The sequence below is a fragment of the Excalfactoria chinensis genome, chromosome 1 (assembly GCF_039878825.1).
Source record: "Excalfactoria chinensis isolate bCotChi1 chromosome 1, bCotChi1.hap2, whole genome shotgun sequence".
In the NCBI taxonomy this organism is placed as follows: domain Eukaryota; kingdom Metazoa; phylum Chordata; class Aves; order Galliformes; family Phasianidae; genus Excalfactoria; species Excalfactoria chinensis.
The window spans coordinates 28695005-28720803 of record NC_092825.1 but is presented as its reverse complement, the minus strand read 5'-3'; the positions used below and the strand labels follow the sequence as shown (position 1 = coordinate 28720803).

At 38.8% G+C, this 25799-nt stretch overlaps 1 protein-coding gene across 1 annotated transcript in view; it reads left to right on the top strand.

Annotated features, from left to right (window-relative positions):
* NELL2 (neural EGFL like 2) overlaps window positions 1–25799 on the top strand; it is a 143445-nt gene that overhangs the window by 100390 nt on the left and 17256 nt on the right. The window contains exons 14-16 of the mRNA XM_072328075.1: window positions 2427–2549; window positions 4590–4685; window positions 23653–23793. Of these exons, the coding sequence (XP_072184176.1) occupies window positions 2427–2549; window positions 4590–4685; window positions 23653–23793 (360 nt within the window). The remainder of the gene's footprint in view (window positions 1–2426; window positions 2550–4589; window positions 4686–23652; window positions 23794–25799) is intronic.

The following is a 25799-nucleotide window of genomic DNA, read 5'->3' as shown; positions in this document are numbered from 1 at the left end:
GTGGTGGGCCCTTCTCCTGCTCCATAGGCGGACATTCTCCATGAGCTTTCTTACAGGAGGATATGAAACACTGAAGTTTCTCACAGCAAGTGGTGGAAACCAAGAATATTATCTTTGAATTCAGGCTCAGTTACTTAGCTGATAGGCAACTAATTTTTATCTTTTAAAAAGTCAATCTTAAAAGACTCTTTAGGTTTTCTTAGCCTATAGAATAAATGTTTGGAACATACATTCAAGGATGACAGTTATCTTTTTTTCTACAGAGGCCATGCATCTGTACATATGGTCTTTGAGGCCCAGGTACTGCCAGGTGGAGTCATCCATATGGTTAACACCTGCCTGTGCTGGGACATCATCAGCAAGCTTGTTTCGCATGAGTCCCTTGTGGGCTTTCAGAGCTGTTTTGGGCTTAAAGATGCTCCTCTTGTTGTCAGTCCATCCTCAGTTGCCTTTCTCTACTATACTCTTATCCACAGGAAAGAGCTGCTATGTATGCTGGGGATGGCACTGCAGCCCTAAGGCATGAGGTGGATGGCTTTTCTCATTGAGCATGATACTTAATTTGCCAAATGCAGTGATTTGAGCTGAATTTACCAGTGTGATGTATTCCTGGATGTGCCCCTCCCCCACCTCCTGAGATCCCAGAATAATGCCTTTGCAAGATATTTTGGCCTGCTGAGTGCATAATGTTTCTTCATTTCCATAGCTATTTTCCTTTCATATGTTACATAAAACCTTTGCAAATGAGAAAGCAGTATATATTTTATATTAAATGGCATATCACATATAAATAATATCATGATATTAACACAAAGTCAGAATATGATTATGACATAGATAATACTTGTAACCTCATTAGCATTAATGTGACATTCTTTTATTTTATGACCTGATCTAATATAAATACTACTTCAGCCATCATGAAAGATTTTGCTGCAGTGGGAATTTGGAGTCAAATATCGTAACTGAATTTTCAGGGACTGGATCACTTGTGAACAATATCTGTTTTAGTTATTAATGCTAAGGACAAAGGTAATTATTTCTTATGCTTCAGGGCAGAGGCCTGCAGCCTCAGCTTGGCTGTATCTGGTGGGGATTCAGTCCCTGTTTGGAATAAGTACATCAGGGTGAGGCTATAAAATAAGCAGAAAAACCCTAAACCAAAATAAAACCAACTAAAGGACTCTGTCCACTGTTTAAAGTAGATTATTTACATTTTGGTGATTTTCCTCCTGTTAAACAATGGGTACTTGACTTGTTTTGCTACAGGACACTTCATGTCTACTGATGAATTAGGGATGTGCCATTCTGCCAGTTTTATACTCCATTGGTTTATGGCCAGTATTGAGTAGCAAGTCTAATACTTCCATAGTGATTTGCAAGTGTTAAGAAATTCATTTTCCTGACAGCCCTGTGGGGTATGTGCAGACTTCAGTTCTTTATTATAAAGCAGAAGATTCAGAGCAGTGTGACATAGCCAAGACTAGGGAAGAAAGAGCATCTAGTTTCAGATTTAAGACTTGTCTTATAGCCAGAACTGCCGTAAGCTACACTGATAAAAATTGCTAAAACCTGGACAGAATGGTGGCTATGAAAACCTCATACGCAGACTAGTCCATGTGTGTTGATTCAAATTATGTAGCTTTATGTTCCCCAAACAGTTGATTTTACTGAAATTAAATGTTTGGGTATTCTGAAATTATTTATGTTTGATTTAAAGAAAATACGAGGAATGTTTTCAGAAGATGGAAGCATTCCATTCACGATGCCTACAGACTAAGTTACTGCATGTTAAATATACTCAAGTAATTCTTGTGACATTTGGAAAAGACACTTCAAAGCATCTTGTTTTGAAATTGTATTTTCTATTTTTTTAAAGAACCATGAACTAAAACAGTAAGATGTTCATGCTTCTTTTGTCCCTTACTCTGAGGAGCAGCCTGTTCTTTGTTTCCTGGTTACTTAGCTCATCTAAATAGCGAGTAGAGTACACACTGAAGTGAAGTAAAACAAGGACTACATTTTGAAGGCCTGCCTTCTGCAAACTGTTCTTTGCAGCTTGGAGTGTGTGTCTTGCACCATTGGTTGTCTTTCTGAAGGAAAAACTATGAATCTCACACAGGTTAAACCTACATGTAGAAATTATGCAGTAGAATTAGTATACAGATCTTCAGTGTGTTAGCCAATTCTTTGACAAATATTTACGAGAACCCATGTGAAAAGTGCAGTTCTCCATTAATGGAAGTGGTGTTATGACCCAAATACATTTTTCACATAGAAGTATGTGTTAAAAACATATAACCTGGTTACTCCATTGTTTCCCGTTGACATAGCCCAGTTATCGCTAACTACTACTTCTCTCTTATTAAAAAACTTCTGTGTATTTTAAAACTTCAAAAACATCCAATTCTTCTTTCATTTTCTAGAGCATGATGAGTGTGTAACGAACCAGCACAACTGTGATGAAAATGCGCTATGTTTCAACACTGTGGGTGGGCACAACTGTGTCTGCAAGCTGGGTTACACAGGAAACGGGACCGTATGTAAAGGTAAGTGGCTGAGAACCCAGGGGTTCAGCATTCTTTGAACTCAGTGGCATGTTTTGTCCTGGCTAATGCAAATCTGTTGGTGTACCTCGAAGAAGAGGGGCAAAATGCTAGGCTAAGCATTTAGGTCCAGCACCTACTAGAAGATCTTCACAGTCAGGTGCACAGGGATGCATATGACTGAGTTCATAGTGATTTGAGGATGATGCATAGACTTGGTGGAGATATGATGCTGCTCTGACTTTGTTGCATTTCATGTCAGAAGGATGATACTTGCTATTGGGCCCAAGTCCCCGGGAGTCCTCAAACTCATAACACAGGATGGAGAAAATCCTGAAAACAAAAGTAGTACAGTTGTAGGGAACTGGCTCAGATGTGAGAAGTGGTCTGACTGTAGCAATTGCATACCCAGAGTTCCGACTTCAGCTGTTAGGTGTCAGACTCCATGGAGCCTCAGTTAACACTGATAACAACATATCGATTAATTCCGCTGCTGTGTTATCAAGGCCAAACCCAGTATTTCTTTATTTGCTAAGCTTGCTTATGATCTTAACACTAGTTTTTTCTTCACCTGAGCCATAGCATGATTCTTCTAAATATTCCTAACATAATGACCCACCTGTAGAACATCTTAGCATAATCAACTCCCAGCCAAACTCAGAGAAAGAGGGAGAGATGTCAGTAAATGACCCCTTTTAGACTGAGTTATCTCCTGAAGTTAGCCTGAGGAGGTTCAAACTGCAGCTGCTTCTCTTAAAAGTGTCCTTGGTCTTTGAACTCACAGATGAAGGTCTGTCAGCTTATGAAAAAGTAATTGAGATTTCTTTGGATCAAAGACAAGGTGCATAACCCTATAACAATTGTGTTTCCTGGGCAGGAGCTCTGAGTGCAGATCTTACATTTCAGAGGGCACGTGGTCCCACTGTGGCAGAAAAGTGCACCGCTCCTTTCTTTTTTTTGTTTTTAAAAGAGAGTGTGCAGGAGAAGTCTCAGACTCAATATATTCCCAATTGGAAAGTGTCCTTCTTTGCAGGCCCAACTTTGGTCTACGTGTCCTTCAGGCAGAGCTGGATGTGCTTCTCATCCTTGAGGGCTGCAGCCTCCCTGCTCTGGGCCTTCTTGCACCAGCACTCCATACTGGGGTCTCACCAAGAGGCCGAAGCCTCAAAAAGGAGAACTGGAAGGCTCTCATTCCTAATACCCATGTCTCAGATAAGGCTTCAGACCCCATCCTGTGGCTTGTTACAGATGCAGGGCTAGGCTCACTGCCCCCAGAGCTGCACACCTTGGAGTGGTGCACTCTCAACTCTAGTTTCCTGTTGTTTCATGTGAGCGGAGAATTGCTCATTTTGTATTGCAGATCTGAGCAATTAGACAGCTGCTGTGTTGTATATCAGAACCAGTTGCATTTCTTTGCCTGCAGAGAGGTTTCTTTAGTGCATAACTATATCTGGAGATTGCTGAAATGCCTAAATATTCATAACTATATCTGGAGAATGCTGAAATGACTAAATATGTGAGCACAGCTTCTCAGATTGCAGTGTACCAACAAACAAATCTAGGGATTGGATTCAAATTGTAAATGGTAAATGTTTTTGAGTTTTTCAGAATCTTTGGAAGCAAATGACTATCTTTCAATCTAATCTCTGAATGAAGGAGGAAGGTAGGCAGCTGATTCAGTGCTCATTTGTGCCTGTTATGCTCACGCTTTTATTAAGGATGCTGAGAACAGCGTTGCCCTGAGAAGAGTTCATTCATAGGGAAGATGCTGCCCTTCACTGCTTCCTGGTACATAGGAAGGAATACATATGTAGGTTGTTGCCTTCAGACGATTTACTCTAATCTCCCGTAGCTCGTCAGCCCATCTGGCTAATGAGGCAGGAGGGCTATAAACCATCTTTAGTGACCCCTGTCCTTCAGAGAAAGCAGCCTATGAGCTCAGTGCTGCGAGGGTTGTGCTCTGTCTCAGTCTGCCAGGGCCTGGGGACACCTGTGTGGATACTGAGGGTAATTTTGTTAACTCTTGTGCTTTTACTGTTCCAGCATTTTGCAAAGATGGGTGCAGGAATGGAGGAGCCTGTATTGCTTCCAACGTGTGTGCCTGCCCACAAGGCTTCACTGGCCCCAGCTGTGAAACTGGTATGATTTTAATTGAATTTATAGTGAAGGAAATCCAAGAAAGATGCTGGAGGTAATCCAAGAATAAAGGAGAGTTTTAAGTGAATGCCCTAAAAGAGGAAGCTGCTGCTACAGTGTTACTCACTTTTCCTATATGCCTCCCAAGTGAATACATTACAGAAGTTCTAATTAGAAACGCATGGACTGCAAAAATGAGAACATGTATTAAGACATCTTGGGTTTTGATGTTTCATAATTAATAATATTATTATAGACTTGCTTTTCACCTCAAATGGCCTTTAGTATCTCCTGCAAATGGCAGATAATCCAACATCTAGAAATGAATAGCAGTAAGTGATTACTTCTGTGCTGTAAACTGTGCCTAGTTCAATAGCCCTCCTTCCCTTGTAACCTTAAGAGGAGATTTCTGCATTAACTCAGCATTTTTTATTCAGTATAAGGCAGGTTTCAGTTTTCCTGCTGCTTTTCCTTTCTCTTGCAAGCATTCCTTTCTCTCCTTGCTGTCCCCGAGGACGGTTGTACAACAAAGCCTTGTTTTGCAGCTTTATTTTTAAAGTCTTGGATCTACTCAAATTACAGCAGCAGGCACTTTGCCCAGCAGAAAATGTACAATGTTAATACTTAGCATCTCAAGTGCCTGTAAATAATTTCTCAAAGTTCAAATGAATAATTTCAGCACCTTTATTTATTGCTACAGAATTTTTAATGCATTCTAACAGTATGTGCCCTCAGGAGATAAAGGGGGAAAGCTCACTTAGATTAATTGGCTTCAATATGCCTAATAAAAGGGCAGTCTGCTGCCTATGATTGACTATTGTTGCCATTCTATATTGCCTTCAATAAATCTTCCAAGCAAAGGAAAGGAGGTCATCTGAGCAAGTATTGCTTTTGTCTGACTTGTAAACATGTCCAATTTAATGAAAAACACAGACTGATCCAAATTCTGTATTATCTGGTCCATTTGAGAGGTGAGAAATGTGATTGTTTTCATTCTGCTGTAGTTGAAAAGATATCGCTGCAGTGCACAAGAGGGGTGCTGTGTGAAGAGCAGTATGCTGACTGCTGATCTATTTCTAGAAAAATGTCAAAATGGCAAGTTTTCAAGTATTTTTTCACTTTTTCACAGCCTAGAAATAGTATGGCATGGGATATCAAGGTCTCTTCAATGTAACAGGGTTGTGGTTTTGCTTGGAACACTTTGTTTGATAAGATAAGGCTCAAGTATTAAAACAGTTACTTTGTTTCAGTAATATTTTCCTCATCTGTTCCTTGCAGCATCCTGCTGTTATCAAGTAAGCATAACATCTATTGTTTCAAGGCCCAGATTAATCTTTTCCAGCTTTTTTTATCTACCTGAAGTGTGTAGACTACAAACCTTTCTCTAGCCAGAATTAATATCCACTGTCAGATGGGAGATCTTCCTGGGTTGTCTGAATTGCCCCCTGAAAGTCCTATTTCTGTTCCCTTCTTTAAAAGAGAACCCCGGGACACTGTTCCCAAAACAGAAAGTTCAAATGTTGACCTAGAGTTAGCTTTTGGATATTTAGACTCAAAGGCTCTTGCAGGGCAGCAAGACTCTTGGCCTCACAGCTTTTTCTTTCATCAAGAAACTTGCAGGAGAGCAGGCAGTAGGGTTGAACCAGTAGGTCTGAATGTCTTTGTAAGTCTCATACTATATTTTCTGAATACCTGGTTTCAATATTTATCAAAAGGTTATTATGCTAGTTTTGGTTCTGATACCTCTGAGCTAGCAATACTATTGCTATGATTTGGAGGAAATTTGGCAGCCCCAAACCAGTTTTGTTGGTCAGTTGGTCAGTTTTGCGAGGAGAGACCACTCTGTCCTGGTAGAGTTCCCTTAGACATTTTATTTGTTGTTACTGGTGAAATAAATCATGTTAGAGTTCACTCACAAAGGTACAAGTCTGGTCACCTCAGTTGGATTGATGTCCAAGAGTGAGATTAGAATAAAGTTACACTTTGAAACACAGTCTGGAATACCTTCATGTGACAAATGGAAAAGATTTTGTGTTCTTTCTGAGTTTGCATTGTTAGATATATGCAGTCATAGAGGAAAATGACAGCACATGTTCATTCCCGGTGAATGTGGCAGAATTTCCTGAAGGTAGTTTTTGTTAGGCTTGAAGTGACCAAGACATTCACATGATAAACAAATTATGCTGGAAGCTTCCCTTGTTGAACAGTCACTTGATCTCCAAAACTGATATAAACTTTGGTAAGCAGACATCTTTAGTTGCAATCCCATACAAGCAGGAAAGGGGATTGGTATAGACTCCTAATCTATTTTTAAGTCACATATTACTTCTTTCTACTTATGACACATATTTAAAAACTGCTTTTTTAAAGATTTTTGGCATTTTTAACTTAAAACATGTAGTGTAATAAAAATTGTCAGTAGCTGCTTAACCTCCTAATTGGAGACAGAATGCACGACCCAGCAATAACCTAAAAATGTAATCACAATCCTTACTTTGTACTTCTACAAATGATGATTTAGTAGATCATTTCTCAGAACTGTAGGGAGGATGGGGTAGAAAGGGATCTCTGGATATGATTGTGTCCAATCCACTTGCTCAAAGTAGGATTAAATTGAATGGGTTTCTCACAGCTTTTTCTGATTGGATTTTGAGTGTCTTCAGGGTTGGAGTTTTCACAGCCTCTCTGGGGAACCAGTTACAGTGTTCAGTCAGCCAGCTCTCCAGGTATTGTCTCAACAGCATGAAAAAGAGGGGACATAATGCTCTTCCCAATGCTGTTGGTCTTCTCTTCCACAAGGGCACATAGCTGCCTCATATTCAATTTGGTTTAGTGCCTTATCCCTTGTGTACATCCTTTCCAAACACCAGCTCTGCACATATGTTCCCTCTGTGTTCTTCTCAAAGCCTGCAAAGGATGATGTTTTCCCTGCCCATTTCTTGCCTATGGAGCCAGGCCTGAGTGTCACAGGACAGGCCAATGACCAAGAGCAGGATGAAACCTGAGATGAAATGGCTGGTATTGCTGGTATCCACAGTGTTCCCTTAAATATTTAACAAGGCTGTTTGGCAAAAGACCTGACCTGCTTCCCGGTGCTCTCTCATTTGGGGACATATTCTATTCCACTGTTCATCTATTTATCAAAGCTGCATTTGGGAACAGCTTGTAGTAAGGGACGAGACCCTTTTGCACTGGTTCCAGTGAACAGCTGATGAACTAGCTGTGGTTGTTGTCATGGAAGCTAAAAGATACAGACTGGAAGTTGAGTTAGGCCTACTGGTGATGCCACTGACAGCTTCTCTGAGCCTCCCAGCAGAGGTGGAGAAGCAGAAGCAGTGACTGGGCACAGTAAATAGAAAGCAAATTGCCTGCTTCTGATGGGAGAGTTCAGAAATCTTCTGGTGAAATTATCATGACATTGAAATGTGGCTTTAGGGCATGCCTATTCACCCAGAGTACTAAGCAGCTTTCCTGATTCGGGTAGAGTAGTACCAGAAGTTTGCACGTGTTCACAGGCATAGCTGTAATTCTTTTCACCTGTCAGCTACCATGAAAGGGGTCTGTCAAATTCGTGAACACAATACAGCTTTTGCAAAGAAGCAAAGCTTTGTGTAACTAAGTGCTGTAATGGGCACTGCATTTCATAAAGTTTTCTGCATCCAGATGGTGCTTCTGGGGTGTCAGCAAGAACCACTGTGCTCTCCACAATATGAGAATGAACATCACTTAGTACTTTCAGTCAGACATTATTTTCATGAGAAGAAGTATTCACTGTGAAGTGCCTTGCAGCTAACAGTGCTGTTGCAATGCTTTAGAATTTTCTCTGCAAGCCTTTTAGATTAACTGTGGCCTGTGCCTTGTTGAAAATGGATCAGTGGATAAAGAAGAAAAAAGTAAGAATCGTGCAGATACATCAACCTCCAGCACTACTTCGGTTGTTTTAGCTGGTAATAGAATATCAAAATAAGACTTTGGAGAAGTCTTTCTTCTCCTCCCTTAGGAAGCAGCTTAAAGCATCATTAACGCTGGGGATGCATTTGTTGTCTGGTACCCTTGTTAAAAGATTTTCAAGTCTTACAAGGCAAAGCATTGGTTAAATTAGTAAAGCACAGTCTTCTGCTGTGTGGAAAACTAAGACTACCCAGGGAATCTAAAAACATTTCTACCAGTTAAATTTCTTCAAAATACCTTACAACACCCTCCCGCTTGATTGTAAAATTATGAATTCTTCTGTAGGCATTTTTAAATGCTGTTTTAAATTGTATTTGAACATTACTTTATTTCAGAATCCAGCATAGGACAATTTTGTTAGGTTGCCTTGATGGTACTGTAGCTCCCTTTTAATTTGATGAACAGCAAATTTGTTTGGCTATATGTGCATATATACAAGATTACTGCATTTTTGCTGTTTGTCAGCTTTTCTTTTGAGTTCCTGCATTCATTTTGTGCTTTGAATATTCCCCTGGTCCATTTTTTATTATACATGAGATCAAATAGTAGAGTTTTACTACTAGTAGTGTTTTGATGTAGATTTTGTAACAAGTTGGTTGGAAATATATGGCTTCTTTATGGACCTTTGGCTGTGGCTTACATTTCCTGATAACAAAGTTTCTTTGGACATCAAAGGAATCATATCTACCTGTTATTAAACATGCCATGGCAAACTGCTGGAATAAACTGGTACACAAAGCTGTTACGTTTAAAAGGACCAGTTGAGAAATAAAAAATGAATGTAAAGTCTGTACATTTACTCAGCCCTATGTTAATACTGGTGGTGTAATTAAATGCATAACTGAATTTATGAAAACATGGCCAGCATAAGATACGTAAGCTCACACTCTTTTATCAGATCACCTATCAGAAATAGCCAAGTTTAAGGAAAGTATATTCTTTGGCTCTTCTCTGTACTATTTTTGAAGGCTATTACTAATTTCCAAAGGAAGCTTGTGAAAATCTTTTAATTCTGATATTCTAGTGGATAGGAAAATAGTTTTGCTAGTATTGGAATGCACTGCCAAAGTAACTAGGAAACTTGTTAACTTTGTTGATTTTGCAAAAACATGATGAAGTATAATAGTACTTTCAACATCATATGAGAATTGCTTCCATTTAAGCCCTTGATCCTTGCTGTTCAGCTAAAACAACTTCAATCAGTTTGTGGCCAGGTAGGCTCTGAAGCTAAAGCTGTGACACAAATGGCATTTGAAGTCCATAGAGCACTGAACCAATTCTGAAAGAACTGGGATTACTTTTGGCAGAACTGTTAAAAATTCTTGGCCTCAGTCTAGTACAAACTGTCTGTAAGCACTGGAAGTACTGTAGTAAAAAACTGTCATAGCTCAGGAACCTGCCTTTTGCTTAGTTTTATTTTTAAAAGGAAAATTTTAATTACTGATAGTAGGATTGGAGTTTACAACAAGAATACTAAAAGGCTCACATTCATAGTGAATGTGTGCAAGGTTCTGCACAAACCTCAAGTAATAAAGAGTGCCTTTAAAGAGTTCACAGTCCAGCCAGGGAAAGCTATTTGTTTGCCAGGACAAATTGCTTGCTTGCTTGAGTCCTGGTGTCTGGAGGATTCAGGTTCCCCTTTTTGGAGAGGCTCCCAGATGTGAGACTAAAAACTTTCAGGGTACTTTCAGCAAGCAATGTTTTAATAAAATTCAAGTGCTGAGTTTGACTTGCAGAAATACAGAAATGTTGGGTTAACCCACCACGGATAAAATTTTTAAAAGCAATTAGTACATGAGCCTGACTTGAAATGTAATATATGTCAATAGAACCCAGTGGGCAGGGAACAGGGAATTCATCATACTCCAAAAGTCAGGCGTCTTATAGTTGCTCAAGTCTGGTATTTCAACTGAAGTCATTTTCAAAGTTCATGAACTACTCAAAGTTGATCCTTGATACAAGTCTCCCCAAAGTAATAAAAATCACCCAGGACAAATCCCAAAGAAGACAAATTGTGGAGTCAGGCAGGTGAGATCCAGCTGACCTTCTGGGCTGCATGCTGCTGTTGGCACCACATCCATGTGAGGTGGTGGTGGCAGGTCCCCATGCAGCCCAGGTGCCTAGCTGGGATGAGGTGAGGAAAGATGCTGGATATGCTGTATCCCCCTCATTGCTGGGCTTGGAGGCATGTACACCCTAGCTCTGAGTGGCCACTGCTACTTATCATCCTTGAGTTATTGTGAGTGGTCCTGATTTTCTTAATAAGTTGCCAGACATCCTGATCTATGGAAGCTATGGTCTTTTTGATCATGGCTGAAATGTATCTGCAGACATTAAGTTCTCAGTATCCTGTTTAAATATTTTATCTCATAACAGCAAATATCTAACTGTATGTTCTATTCTCAGGATCTGACTATCTGAATTAAGAACCATTCTGAATTACTGCATGTACCTGCATTTAATTAATATTTTCTGTAGTTTTCATTTCAGCAGAAAGAAACAGGATGCAGATGCTAAAAATAGCAAAAGGATTTTGCTGAGGCTGCTGAAACATCTTGCTTTATAACTTGCATCTTTGCTACTTAAAGCCATTACCCAGCTCCCACAGGCTGGGTAATGAGTGGTCTGCTGTGTGGGCTTGCCCTTCTCGAAGATGGCTTTTGCATGTGAATTTCTTAATGCAGAGACAAGAATAATGATCTTTGAGCTATCCTTGGTTTATCAAGATAATGCAGATTACTAGTCTGTTCAGTGTTGCTAAACCTTACTCTATATTATTCCATTTTAATTGACCACTTACTGTAGGAAAACCAGATTATAACTTGACGGCCCAAATTATGAGAATCATTAATTTCTATCTCTCGTTTAAACATAACAGCTAAATCTACTTTAAAAAACTGTTATTATGATCAATGCCTTCCATTCATTTCCCTTTTTCTTTTCTCTTGCCCCAATTTCACATAAACTGTTATAACAGTAACTCTGTACATGAACTTCCACATTGCTTGCTTGACAATCTTTTTATTGTTTGATTAGAGTATAATATATCAATCTACTTCTGACTCATGATTAATAAGAAGAATTAAATTCAGTAACACAGACCAACTGTGCCTTGTCAAATCTGAAGTTCCTGGAAAGCCTCTGAAAAGTCTTATTTGGCTTCTCTGGAGCAGGGAGCACAAAATGACTTTTGACTTCTATAATTTTTTCCTACAGTCCTGTAATATGCTTTTTATAAACATAAGAAGTTGGAAGCTATCATATTAACAACACCTATTCTGTCCAGTAGCTTTGTTCATATGATACATTTGGTAAAACAAAGAAAAAAGGCAAATTATGACCTCAATAGTTGACTGGGCAGGAGCTGAAGGTGGTTCTGAGATGATAGGCTGAAGATATATGAGTATTACTGAAAGTCCCATAGAGTTCTGCTGCTATAATTGTTTATCTAATAGAATCAAAGAATCATGGAACTCAAATCTGAGTTAAATGAAATTGAGTAAAAATTAATAAGCAATTTATTTATACTGCTCATCTGTTTTGGTTTCTACGTAAACCTGATAAAAATAACTGTTTTCCTAACTGATCTTCTTCCTCATGCTTTCATCTCACCAAAACTGGGCCTTGTACTGAGCTGATAAAAAATGATATAGCTCTTTGACATACACACTGCTGTGCTGTTTTGATGAGCTGTATGCCTGGTCTTTCATCTTTGCACACTTTTGTTAACTTATTTCTGTGAAGTAACAGTAATAGCTGTTTGTAATGAGTCATTCTAAAATGTCCATTCGGACTGATTCATTGTTGCTATTGATGCTCAAGACTGTTTGACCATGGTATCTCTGACCAAGACTAAGAAAAACAAGGACCATGAAACGTTCTTGAATTAGGAATGCTTTAATATATTCTTGAAGTAGGGCCTTGGGTGAGCAGGAATATGGAGTTTAGCTGGAGGAACTATAATATGCAATATGTTCATAGCTTTATTCATAAATCATCTGCTTCCTCCACAACTAATTATGATTCTAAGTGAATAGCTGCCCAGTCCAAAATGCATGAAAACAAAACAAGCTTTTACTAATGCTTTTACCTCTAAGAAGTAATGAATACAGTATGTTTTAATAAAAGTCCATATAGATAAGGATGATTTCTAAAAAAGACTGTACCTTCATAAGGATCTCAAGTGTAATGCATTCATATAATCTATTTAAATGTGTTTGTGAAAAATTTGTTGAGATTACCTAGCTTGAAGTCAGTGCAAAACATCAAATATATTACATCTTAAGGAACTCTGAGCACTAAATAGGCAAATACTGCAGTCTCTCCTTTTTTAAATTGAGAATTGGTTGCTCTTATGAGCACAAGCAGAATGACAGGAACATACACTGGCAGTTACTAAGTAGAGGCAAAGGCTTTAACTCTCTCCTGGCTGTTCCTATCTATTAACTGGCGTCTTCTCTAAGTCCTGTGGAGGCAGGGCAGAGAGCAGCATGCAGAATGAATGATGCAGCATCGGATTTGCTCACAGGGCTTGTAGGAGGCAAAGGGCAGATCCCTCTGTCCCTCTAAAATGTACTCAAATGAAGAGGTGTAAGTTGAAGGAAGAGGTCATAATCAATCCAGAAACAAGATGAAAGCTTGCAGACAAGTTACATTCTGTGAGCAGACCATCTCAGATTTGTTGGGAATATTTATCAGTTGGGAATTCAGTAAACAGTAAACACAGTGTAAAGTCTGAGCAATAATCTGGTAGGTAATAGGTTACAAATGCATGTACAAATGTTGTCTGGGCTGTGATCACCTCTCTGTCCCCTTTAAAGTGTCTTGAGATTTCTCTTATGCATTTAAATTTATGTAATGAGTGTAAAATGGTGAAAGTTTCCTTTTCCTCCTCTGACCCAAAAGAACTCAAGAGGTCATATTCAGAGAGAGCAAGAAAAGCTTGCACGAGAGTCTTCTCTGAGAAAATCAACATGCATTTATTTTCCTCAGAGAAAAAAAAAATATATATAAAATTAATGGGTTTGAAGGATTTTATTCTTAAATAGCTTATGAATCTTGAGCGTGTAATGTTTACAGACTAAGATTAACTTTAGATTGAGAAAGTCCTGTCACTAGAGGAAAAATCATACAGTATATTTTATAAAAATCTATGAAAGGATTAATGAATGTCAGCTGAATTGTTATTATAATCAATAATTCCATCAAATTTCAGCCAACCATGTGCTAATAAAGTTGAATCTTCATATTCATGAACAAGTTTGCCTCTCCTATAGATCCTGTTCCCCAGTGTGGGGCTGTTCCCCAAACGTCGCTCCCTGTACAAGAAAAAGCAGGGAGCTGGTACAAGTGATTTCTCCCCATTTTACAGATGTGGAAGTCAAGACACGTGGGGAAAGTTGAATAGGTGATAAAGCTTGCATAAAAAGGCACTGGCAGATGTCTGAATAAGACACAGGTCATCTCATTTCTGCTCCTTTACTCAAATATGTCAACACCTGAGAGAAGACAGGCTTTTTTTTTTTTTTTTTTTTTTTTTTTTTTTTTTTTTTTTTTTTAAATTGAAGAAAATATATATATATGTGTGTGTGTGCTTTCAAAAAGGACATATCCTAAAACTGCCAGCTCATTAAATTGCAGGGAAAAAAAAGGTTAAAAAGTTGTCTGTGAGAAGAAACAAATGAGATCTGCAGCAAGCTAGCAGGAAAGCTTGTGTTCTGCAAATGAAATGTATTTTACTTGACTGTTGTGTCAGGAAGCAAAGTTACTCTGGCCCATTTACCAGCTGATTTTTGGCTTGGATATGAAAAATCATCTCAAAAGCAAACAGTGAGGCATTGTCTGGTGACTTTAAAAGGTTGGAAAGTTTTTCTTTGTTTCACCTTTTTGCTTAGATTCATTCACAGAGTACCTCTTTGACAGAAATTGAATTAAATGCCCATATTGAGTTCGGTGAACATTCTGGATTTAGGAATGAACCCTACTTACCTTGCTCTTTCTGTTTTGTAGTCTAAGATGTTCTGCTATTTTTTCCTTCTGTATATTTTCTTTCTTCATCTTCCTTGCCTGACACACTTTCTTGGGTGTATATAATTTCTTTCATGCCTGAGTCCCTGTCAGTTTTAAATAACAAGAGACTTTTCTTTTTTTCTCTTCTAGAACCAAATATGAGTGCTTATATTTGTATTTTCTTTAGCCTCTTGAAACACTACAATCCTTTATGTAACAGCTTAAAAACTGAGAGACTTGGAAAGTGCTACAAAAAAGATTTGAGAAGACAGGAAGTTTTGTTCTTTATTAAAAGCATCAAAATGTATCCACTACTTAGCTATTCCTTCTGCAGAAAAGAACCTCCTTTACAAAATATGAAATGTAAAATTTCAATTAGGTTCTTAAAATACAATGATCTATAAATAGAATATGAATAGTTCAGCTGGGCAGCATTATAATAGAATGTCCTTCTGTTATACAAGGGAAATGGAGATAGCCTTCATAATTCACTGTAGGGTCTCTCTTTATGAATTACGAGACATTTAACTATTAGTGGAATTAAAATCTATTACGCTGCCAGTCATTGCACCATACCCTTGTGGAGCCCTTCCTCTTGCTGTCAGCATGAGGGAGTGTGCAATCTCTGCAGACATATTGCAATGATATCTGTAGAGCCCAAGCAAAGAAAAGGCTTTTTTTTTTTTTCTTTCTTTCTTCCCCCCCCCCCCCTTTTTTTTTTTTTTTTTCCTACTGTGGTTCAGCAGTTGTGTACAGTTTCTACTTGATTTGATGCTGCATGAGCGGCAATGTAAATTAGTGGTCATTAGTATGTGAACTGTGAATCATCTTAACAAGGCCCTGGCAAGGAAATGAATAATATTTTAAAATTACAAACCCTTCTAAAAGATAGAAGACCCAGCAGAAGACCAAGCTCAGATCAGGGTATTAGATCAGGCCCTAGCCATAATTTTGTGTTGAACTGATCTGGATCATTGGAAAATTACTGTAGTTCATACCAGAGATGAACCCAAACAAAGATGAGAACATGCTGGATGAATCCTTGGTTCAAACATGTAGAATGAGTTCTTACAACTCATTGTTATGACTGAGAAAACTCAAGATCTTCACAGTGCTTGCAGAGCTTTCCTTCCCACCTTTAAGAAAGAGAGAACATCTGACTAAATTAGGTCTTCTTTTCTGGGTCAAATTAATCTAGCCCTTAGTATCCAGAAACCAACATGTTTAGGGAGTAGCATGAGTGTGTTAGTCCAGTTCCTAACATTTGCAAACAGAGCTGCAGTACCTCCAAGCATTGGTGTGCATCTAAAGTAGCCTTGTCATTGTATGTCAAGGTACAGAAGTGCTTTTTCTATCTTGAAGAAAATGGTTACTTTTTCAAGAAAGGGCAAACAGGGAAATAGAAGTGTTTATTACAGTTAAGGTGCTGTTCTGAGAATTATGGACAAAGTGAAAGCAACCCCACAGTACTGTCAGTGTCTAAGAATAGGAACCCAGTACCTCTCAGCTACCCTAACTTTCTAATGGGGATTACACAACTGGTTTCACAGAATCTCATCGAAAAATGCATTCCTCTTTTTTTAACTATTCATGCATGCGCCTAGTTCATCATGGCTAATTAGGTGTTCTGAATTATCATCTTCAATTGCTACAAATGTCACATCTTTTGATGATATTGGATGTTTAATGAGTAACTGTCATAGTCTCGGTTATCTGTGGGGCCTGTGATTGATCAATTTTTGACAACAAAGAATTGTTAACAGGGCTGCATGGTGAAGCAGTCAGTGGAAAATTCCCTTTTATAATGTTTCTATCTAATTTTGGAGCACCGCCACTGCCACACATGAAATAACAACACAATTGGATTTCTTTTTGCTGGCATTTAGCAGGACATATGGGGGTGTGCAGAAATCAATGGGGGATCGGGAGTCTGGAAAATTACATACTTGAAGAATTAATGAACTATAATTCCGTATTACATCCTCAATCACATTTTGCTTCCTTTTCATTAATGGAACTAAATTAGTTTTCCATGGACAGGGTACTTTAAAAAATGCAGTCATGCTCTTGCAAGAATTAAAACAACAACAACAACAAAGAAACAAACAATTTTAAAAACCCTGTTTTAACTATAGGTTTGGATTTTTATTTATTTATTTATTTATTTATTTATTTATTTTTTGTGCTTCATAACAGTTAGAAATATGTAGTGAAGGACATATCTGCAGCACTGACAACATATTGGAGTAGTTTTTAATGTGATAATTCTAACTCCAACTCTAGTTTCCTGTTCTTTGTGGCAGAGTATGGTGTTAAAGTGACTCAGACAGAACTTCTGCAAGAGTTTGAGCAATGTAGGGAAACAAACGTAAGAGTGGTGACTCCAAAGGCATTCAAAATACCTTTTTCTCTGCACTGCCCTAATTCACTACCCAGAGGAGCAGGAAGAGGAAAGTCAATGGTCTTCACCATTCTCTAAAGGCTTTACCTCAGATAATTGATGTTACTAGTGCTATATCAAGTTCTTTAACTCATGGAATTCCAAAGTAAAATTATGGGTAACTCCATGCTATGAGCTTTCCATGGTTTAATGGGAACTCTGACGTGAGGGTTCATACAATGCAAAGCATATACTAGTACTCCAGATACTATAACTTATATTTAAAGAATTGCTGGAAGCTGAAAAAAATCGAAGCAAGATTGTAAGCACAAACAGGGTCTAGAAAATCTATTGATGAATGAAGAAAGAACTCCTTTGGGAATCAGCAGCAGTGTTAGAAGAAAGACGATGATCAGACTTTACAAAACATATTTCAAAGGCATTCTAAATAACTTTGGATTATGGTGTAAATGATATCTTTCTGGACTATTACAGCAGCATAAGCTTCTGTATTCTTGCTTTTGTTAAAAAAATACTCTTCCATATAATTTGTATATGCATGCATTATATGGGAATGTAGTGGGACGGAAATCCCCAAAGCTGATATTTTTACAAAAGAAGATAGCTCTGGCACATTGAACTAGTTTTAAGCTCTTATAGTTCTCCACTGAGACCTGTTTTCTCCATAAGATCTCAACTCAGATGTCTGATTAAACAGCAGAGTCTTTCCAACTATCTTCGCATTAGAAATCTGCTATAACATGAAAACCAACACAAACACTTATCTCTTTTTCAATATGGGACTCTAGAACTTACTTTAGAGATAATGAATCCTTCTCAAAGCTACTGAGTTTTGACAGCAGATACATTACGCAGCACAGTGAACTTTTATTTTGTCCTGCTCAGTAAGGCCTTTTCCCCTTTGCATGCATATTTACTAAGATCAGATAACCCAGATATCTTAATCCTACTGGGCATTCTGTTATCTGAGCGTGAGTTTGAATAGCTGGGGCATGTTCTTTTGTACTCAAGTCAGACGTAACATCCTTGAAAATGCATTGACAAATGCAAAAGCATATCAGAGTCTGACTGTTCTCAACGTACCTAGGAAAAAAAAAAAAAAAACAACAAACACCAAGAACTTGTCTTTTTCAACATTCTTATTAGTACCCTAAGCAAATTTTTTGGTAATGTGTTTCTGAAAGGATTTCACTGTATATGCATTCTATTTGTGGGACTGGGATGTAGGTGGTTCTGGAGGTTATTAGGATGAAAATGCTGTTGCCTTTGAAATGAGAACTCAAATTTAGCCTATGACTGTAGTGACTGAGTGTCACAGAAGTTGCTGGCTGCTCATTAATCCTTATAAATATATCCAGTGATAATAACCCAATTAGCACTGGGAGAGATTACTGCAACTAAGAGGCTATTAATTGGCAGTCTTAGCTGAGTGCCATGTATGTACTGTCCCAGAAAAACTTCTATGATAGATAGAAACAACTAAATTCTAAATATTCACAGCTTTGAATATGTGGTGTTTTCTTCTCAATGGCAGAAGGCTGCTGGGCCTTTTGTTTGTATTGACCTGGATAAAGCAGTTTGTGAAAGAAAGGATTTTTAGAATAAACTGCTCTGTGTCTCTAACTTTGTGCTTGATGGTGGTATGTAGGCTTTTCTGAGAGGAGGATTTTGTGATTAAAATTTCTGTCTTGAAATGAGTAATGTAAAATGGTATAGCCATACCCCATCTCCCATCACACCATGGCTCTTTGTTGAGTGCAGCTTGACCACATTAGAGAGCTTGGTCCAATTGCTGGATGAAAGAGTATTGCTAGCTTTTAAATTGGCAATTTTATACCACTTTCCATCTTCAAAAGCTCTTACTGTACAGAAATTCTCTAATAACATTCATCAGACTGCTAGCTTTACTTTTTTACTTACTGTGCCAGTGAATAATTTGCTAATGATCTTATTTTGCTCTTCAGGGAGCAGGGTTTTCTCAGCCTTCCCAAGAACAAGGTTGTAATAGCTGAAACTGATACTACAGTTCAGGAAATGAATGATTATGAAGTACAAAGAACGTGATTTCGAAGAACATTTTTTCATGTCCAGGGGAATTAGATGTATACTTAGCTTAGTTACTTTAAAGATGTGTCAGTGTATCTATTGTAATAAACTGAGGCTTCAGTTTGCAAAAAGGTTTCTTCCGGTTGAAAAGTGGTTAGCAAAATAGGGAAGTAACCAGGCTGACTAATTTAAGCTTAAGAAGAATACACAGGAGAAAAACAGAATCTTTGAAAACCAAATCCTGTGCAACGTAAGTGTGCAATAACAAGTTACCCTGTTTGGTGGCACTGTGGTGTGTGCTGTATTGCTGTGAGTGTGTTCATGAGTTACATCAGGTAGAGAGGGGTCCTCGTGTTCCTGGGGTTCTGTCGGCACATCAGTATCGCACATCTGTGCTCTCAAGACAGTGCTTCAAGAACTGGAACCACAAATCTCCTGCCATGCAGTGCCCTGGAGCTAGAACACAGCCAGAGCAGCGGGTGCTGCTGGACAGCTGCTGTCCTGCCTGGCATGAAGGTTCCATCCACAAACCAGCCTGGTGCTGCTTTCTGTTCCAAACCTGGTTCCTCACATGAGAGGGGTGTCAGATTTTTCATGTGCAGTTTTGCTGCTTATTTGAAAAGGAAAAAGAGAAAAATAGAGAAAATACTGCCTCTGTAATAGTCAGTGGGAGCTCTTCCATAAATTCAGGGCTGGGATTAGACCATTTGCTCTGGAACATAAGACAAATGAGGCTCACTTTTACCTCCTGGATGGAGATAGCTTTCCTTTCCACCCCCCCATCTTCTTATACCTAGCTGAAGAGTGGAACTTGCAATCTCAGAATAAGAGTTTTGTTCACCCACTAACAAATCTCACCACCTTCTAATGAGAAAAAGCATGTACCTCCTCTTACTGTACTTAAAAATCTAAATTTTTTTCAGAAGAGAAAATAGAAAGCCCTTTCAGTAACTTCCTTCAATAGAGCAGCACTTTAATGCCTTTCTAGTACAGCATCAAACAGAACTTCATTAGTGTGGTTAGTGTTCCATACAGCCCACTGATATACCATAGCCACTGGCCAAGCGAAACTTCAATCAGTTTTTGTTCTGTTGTCAGCTCACACCTCTGACTGAGCAGCTGCAAGATGATTCATCGGAGAATGTTTCATCAGAGAGCAGAAAAAAAAATCATTTCTGGCTGCTTTTTCCATACTAATAAGATCATTTCAGTTGTAGATACTTCTACAGCACTTCCTGAGCTATGCTATGCCCATTTGAAAATAGAAATCCTTTTATCCAAATGTCAAGAAAATTTTCCATGAAATCAGTGCTTTGGCTCTGTAAAATAAGTTTCTGCTGCAATTACTTGTTTAACACGGTTGTGACTTTACCTGAGTTTTGTCCCATTACAGAGAAAGTCTCTGCTAGAACTAACGATGAATGTAAGTTGGGATATTTAGCATAAAGTTTCTTGTGTGAGGAACATCTATGTTCTGAAATGTACAACACATGCCATATTTTCCTAGCAATTTAGTGGTGAAATTGTTTTTGAGTGACTATGTTTGCTGTGATATTATGTAAGGAATAGTGAATTATTCACTACTGGTGCAGAAATGGTTCCAATTGAATGGTTTAGACAAACAGAACAATCTGATATTTCTTAAAGACTGACAGTGTGCTTCCACTGATGCTATTTATGGTAGGCATTCCCACATCACTCCATTCCACTTTGCAAGCAGCCGTAACAAAACTAGAAGAGTATATTTCTTTGTTTATTGGCATCTGTAAAAGCATTTCATCTCAAGTAATATTTCTTGTGATATGAGTTTGTCAGCTAGTTCACAAATAAATACAGAAATGCTATCTTTCTTGTCAGTTTACCAATACTGGCGTGGCATTCAAGGCTTGTTTTTCTGAATAATCAGCAAGCGAGATCAGCAGAATATGTTCAGTCTGTGCCTGCTGTACTCTGCTCACAATTATAAAATGTAGAGATTCAGAAATAAATTGTTCTGAAGTGAGGAACACTGCCCTTCTTAAATTCATATCTGTTAACTTTTAACCTGGATAACACCCACTTCTCCACCTCACTACCAATAAATTCCACTCTCCAGAGGAAGACTGGAGGCAGAGGAAGACATATGCAGTATCTTAACGCATGTTATTGAGTAGCATTAAGAAGCACTCATGTACTTTGTTGATTCTCTGGGGTTTGTGGCTCTGAATACCCCCAGCAAGTTATATTGTACTAAGCAGATGATCCCAGGCCTTTAGGCTAACTTACAGTCTGTCCTCCTGGACAAGCTTTTCCCAGACTATGTATTCCCCCATGGTAAGTAATCTTGTAGAAATCAAACCTGCCCTTCCCTTCCCTTCCCTTCCCTTCCCTTCCCTTCCCTTCCCTTCCCTTCCCTTCCCTTCCCTTCCCTTCCCTTCCCTTCCCTTCCCTTCCCTTCCATTCCATTTCCTTCTTTCTTAAGCTATTTGTGGACACGAGTGAATACCAGAGGATAAGGCACAGACTGCAAACCAACCACTTCTCACTACAGCAACATAATTTCCACTGATCTCCCTCTGATCTCTCTAACCCTCTTGAAGTCCCGCTGTCCCCGACTGCTTACAAGAAAAAGGCCAGAACTTATTCTGAGTTAGAGGGAGACACCTGGAGAAGCTAGATGTTGCAGGGATTTGGTATTGCTCAGTCCTGCAGCAGGACTAATTACATGATTATCCTGCACTTTGCAGTGGAGTTGAAAATCTTCTTTTAAACTAGTAGAGACTTAGGATGTAATTTGTGGTACACAAAGCAGCAAAAATATGTGCCTAGTGCAATATTCTGGCAGGGTTGTTGGTCATTTTCATTCTTATAAATACTGGTGACGTGCAGAAGGAGCATCTGGTCAGAAAGGCAGGTGATAGAAAATCACACTGATGCAATAACAGAAATTCCTAATGGAATTTCCTGAAGTAGCTACAGAGCTTTAAAAATCACCATGCTTTTACTATGGCTGTGAGGTTAATCCAAGGAGATGACTGTCCTAGTCTTTCAATATGAAAAACTTTGTCAGATGTTATTTAGCATGTGAATAAAATACGCAGGGCACATCCTGCCTACCTTTCTGGCATATGTAAGAAAAATGTACCTCACCAACAAAGGTGGATGTCTGAGCGATACCTTACGGTGTATGTAGCCATCCCCCACTATACTCAACAACTTCCTTTCCTTCTAATGTGGCATGAAATGTTTTGGATGGATAAACCAGCCATTTTTAAAAAAAGCAAACAATGAAACAAACAGCAACAACAACAATAAAAACAGCCTTATTTTTAGGTAGACTTCATAGGAGAGTAGAGTGAATATATCTTTATCACACAAAGTTGTATTCACAACAAGAGATTTGGGCCCTTATTGAAGCTCATGATTAATTTTTCTCATCCATTTTATACTTTATATTGTGAAAGTAACAGATACCAAAAGTGTGAGCTATCCCTGTTTTATTAAATATTCCTGAAATTCCCTGTTATCAATTCTGGGACCTGTTCCTTAATATGACTTACTGCTTAACTGAAGATGTTGGAAATGAACATCTGACAAAGTTCTCTACTGAATATGTGAGTTCACGTGTCTGAAAGATGCCAGCCTATGGTGAATTTTGGATTTTGCAGATGTGTCCAGACATCCATTCCACTGTGGGCTGTTAGTGTAAAGTTTAATCAGTTTAAGTTTTTCTTTAAGAAATGAGCATCACAAAGGAGCTACTGGGAGTAGGAGAGCATCTTGTGTTTCACCTTCAGGATCTAAGCCTTGGTTTGGAATCGCAGCTGCTCTCTTTGACAGTGAGAGAGAACAATGCTGAGTGTCAGCAGTGCTGGTTAAAGTTAGTGGGAAGTCCTGCTGACTTAACAGTGGTGCTACTGGAAACAAGGATGGCAGTAAAGATTTAATGTTTTGATATGGTGCTGGAAATAAGTTTTATCAGGCAGTCTGTACTCAACAAAGCGGTTCTTCTTATCTGAAGTGGGATCCAATCCCACTCTTTATACTGTGGACAGCTTACACAGATGATGTATTACTGAGCATATACTGTGATGAAATGAGTTGCTAATATATAAATATATTTTGGTTAGGTACTGGAATGGGCTCCCCAAGGAGGTGGTTGAATCGCCATCCCTGGATGTGTTTAAGAGCCGCTTGGATGTGGTACTCAGGGATATGATTTAGCAGAGGTTTGTTGTTGTGGTATTGTTTTGTGGTTGTTTTTTTAAGAGATAGGCTACTGGTTAGGCTGCGGTTGGACTTGATGATCTTCAAGGTCTTTTCCAACCTGAGTAATTCTATGATTCTATGATTCTATGATTCTATGAAACATAAATAGGAGAACTCTAGCTAGCAGGGCCAACTTTATTAGCCAAGACCTTCTCTAGGAATGATTCACAATGCTGCGACAAATAACTCTAGAAATCTAAGTGACAATAATCAAAATACTTTTGTGGAACACTAGAGAAGTTCTTCTTGTATCTCATGAATACAGCAATTTCCTTTGTGTGAATTTTCTTCTTTTCTGTTTTTCTTTTGAACCAGACATTGATGAATGCTCTGATGGCTTTGTGCAGTGTGACAGCCGTGCTAATTGCATCAATCTGCCAGGGTGGTACCACTGTGAGTGCAGAGATGGCTACCATGATAATGGGATGTTTTCACCCAGTGGAGAATCCTGTGAAGGTCAGTATCTAAGGGGGGGGGGGGATGTTACGACTTGCATTACAATTGTGTCTGGTATCTCCAGCATTTGTGGACAAATGTTGCCATAGGTACTGTATCAATGACAGTTAAACCTTGACCCAAAGAAATTGTAGTCAAAACAAGCATTATAAGCAAAAGGCAAGAGAAAATAAAATATGAATATTCCTAACATTAAGTGGAGGATTAGTGAATATTTCTATGACTTGCTAAGATACTATCTATTCATGCACGGTGCTTTGAACTGTCTCATTGGCCCTACATCTGCTTCTATGCATCAGTGATTTCCCATGGGCTGATAGCATGCACTATAATCTATCACTCCAGGGTGATCTGTTTGTATGTCAGATTCTGAGACAGAAATGAGTGCCAGTCCAGACCTCAGTTCTCATGCTTCATTCCTTTTACACTGAAATAGTGTATGATGAAGACACTTCCTGTTTCAAAGGATATCTCTGTGGCCCTGACACTCTCACCCACACTCCAGTCAATACTGGTGTGCTTCTGTGCACAAACTAACTCCTCTTACCTGCAATTTGAAGAACAGCCTTATAAAATGGGAAGTGCAGTGGACTTGGGGATGGGGCAAGATATGGGGTGAAGGGAATGAAAGGTTGACGGGGACAAGTAGATGGGAAGGTTTCCTTTGTTTATGAACAGTGCTGGAGAGAACAGCAGGTTGGTACACAGCTATTTTCACACGTGGATTTCTTAGTATGAAAAGTTCTTCCTCTTTTAAAAGCTGCTTTTCTTAAATGAGAGAACAAACCAGTCTGTTTTGCCATGGACTACTTAAGGCAAAACTGGGAGTCTTCCTACCTTGTGTATGTGAATGCTTAAATATCCAGTGCTCAGTGTAAGGTTTGCCATGTTGCTGTTTAAACTCACATTGGTGGGCTGCATCAGTCCCAAAGGGAAAGAATTGAATTAATTTCACTAAGGCAGACACACAGACAGTTCTCAAGCAGTGAGAATGACCTTTTCAGTATCCCCATCATCAATACTTTATTTCAACACATTTTCACCACAGCTGAAAGTCTGTATTCCCAGAAGGAATCAGCAATTTGAGTCAGCCACTGCTTTCGTAAGTCCAACTTTCTTTGTCAAGAACTAGCTAAATGTCAGTGTTAGCTGGCCAGGTGTTAAGACAGGAAAGTGCAAGGACTTCTGGAGAAGTTGTGATCCCTCTGATAACAGCATCACTCTTCTGTCACTTGTGGCACAGGAACGTTGTGGCCAGGCATTTGTGGGAAAGTTCTCAATAGCCCAAGCTTTATCTTAACATCATTATGAAATCTGTCTTGTGGGCTGAATGTGCTGGTGTGGCATGTGTCATCTCAAGAAATATGAACTAAAGAATGAAGCTGAAAGTTTTTAATAGTGCCTCTGTTAAGATGTGCACAAACAAACAACAATTAAGCAACAGTTTCTACTCAAGGGAAAAGACAAGAAAGAATAACTATGGAGATTGTTACATGTATGTAGAAGGGACAATTATTTAACATGTTTTTGCTTTTATAGGATTGAAGTCTGTGACACTGTGTCTTAAACAGAAGATAAAACTTGGAAAATTAGCCTTAAATATATTACAGTTTGGAAAGCTGAACTTTCAGAAGCAGAATACAGTAGCATGAAAGCAATTGCTTTCTCCCTTGTCAGATCTTTCCACTGTGAGACTCCTATGCTTAAAGATAATCTGTCTATTTCTTGTGTCACTTCTCCAGTATCCCCTATGTTAGAGGTGATTAGACTCAGTGATTGGTAGATGACTTTTCTGAGACTCACTGTAACACAGGAATATCCTCCAGGCTGTACTAATATCAGATTTCAAACCTTGGTTCTTCACTTGCTGCCTTCAGCCACTTGAGCTTCCTGTTTAGTCCAGGCCCACTGTTTTATGTGGCCTTCTGGCTCATGCAAACGCCACAGCTAGGAGAATTGCAGAAGGAACAGTGCAGACTTGCAGGGAAGAGGAACTGGTCTCACCT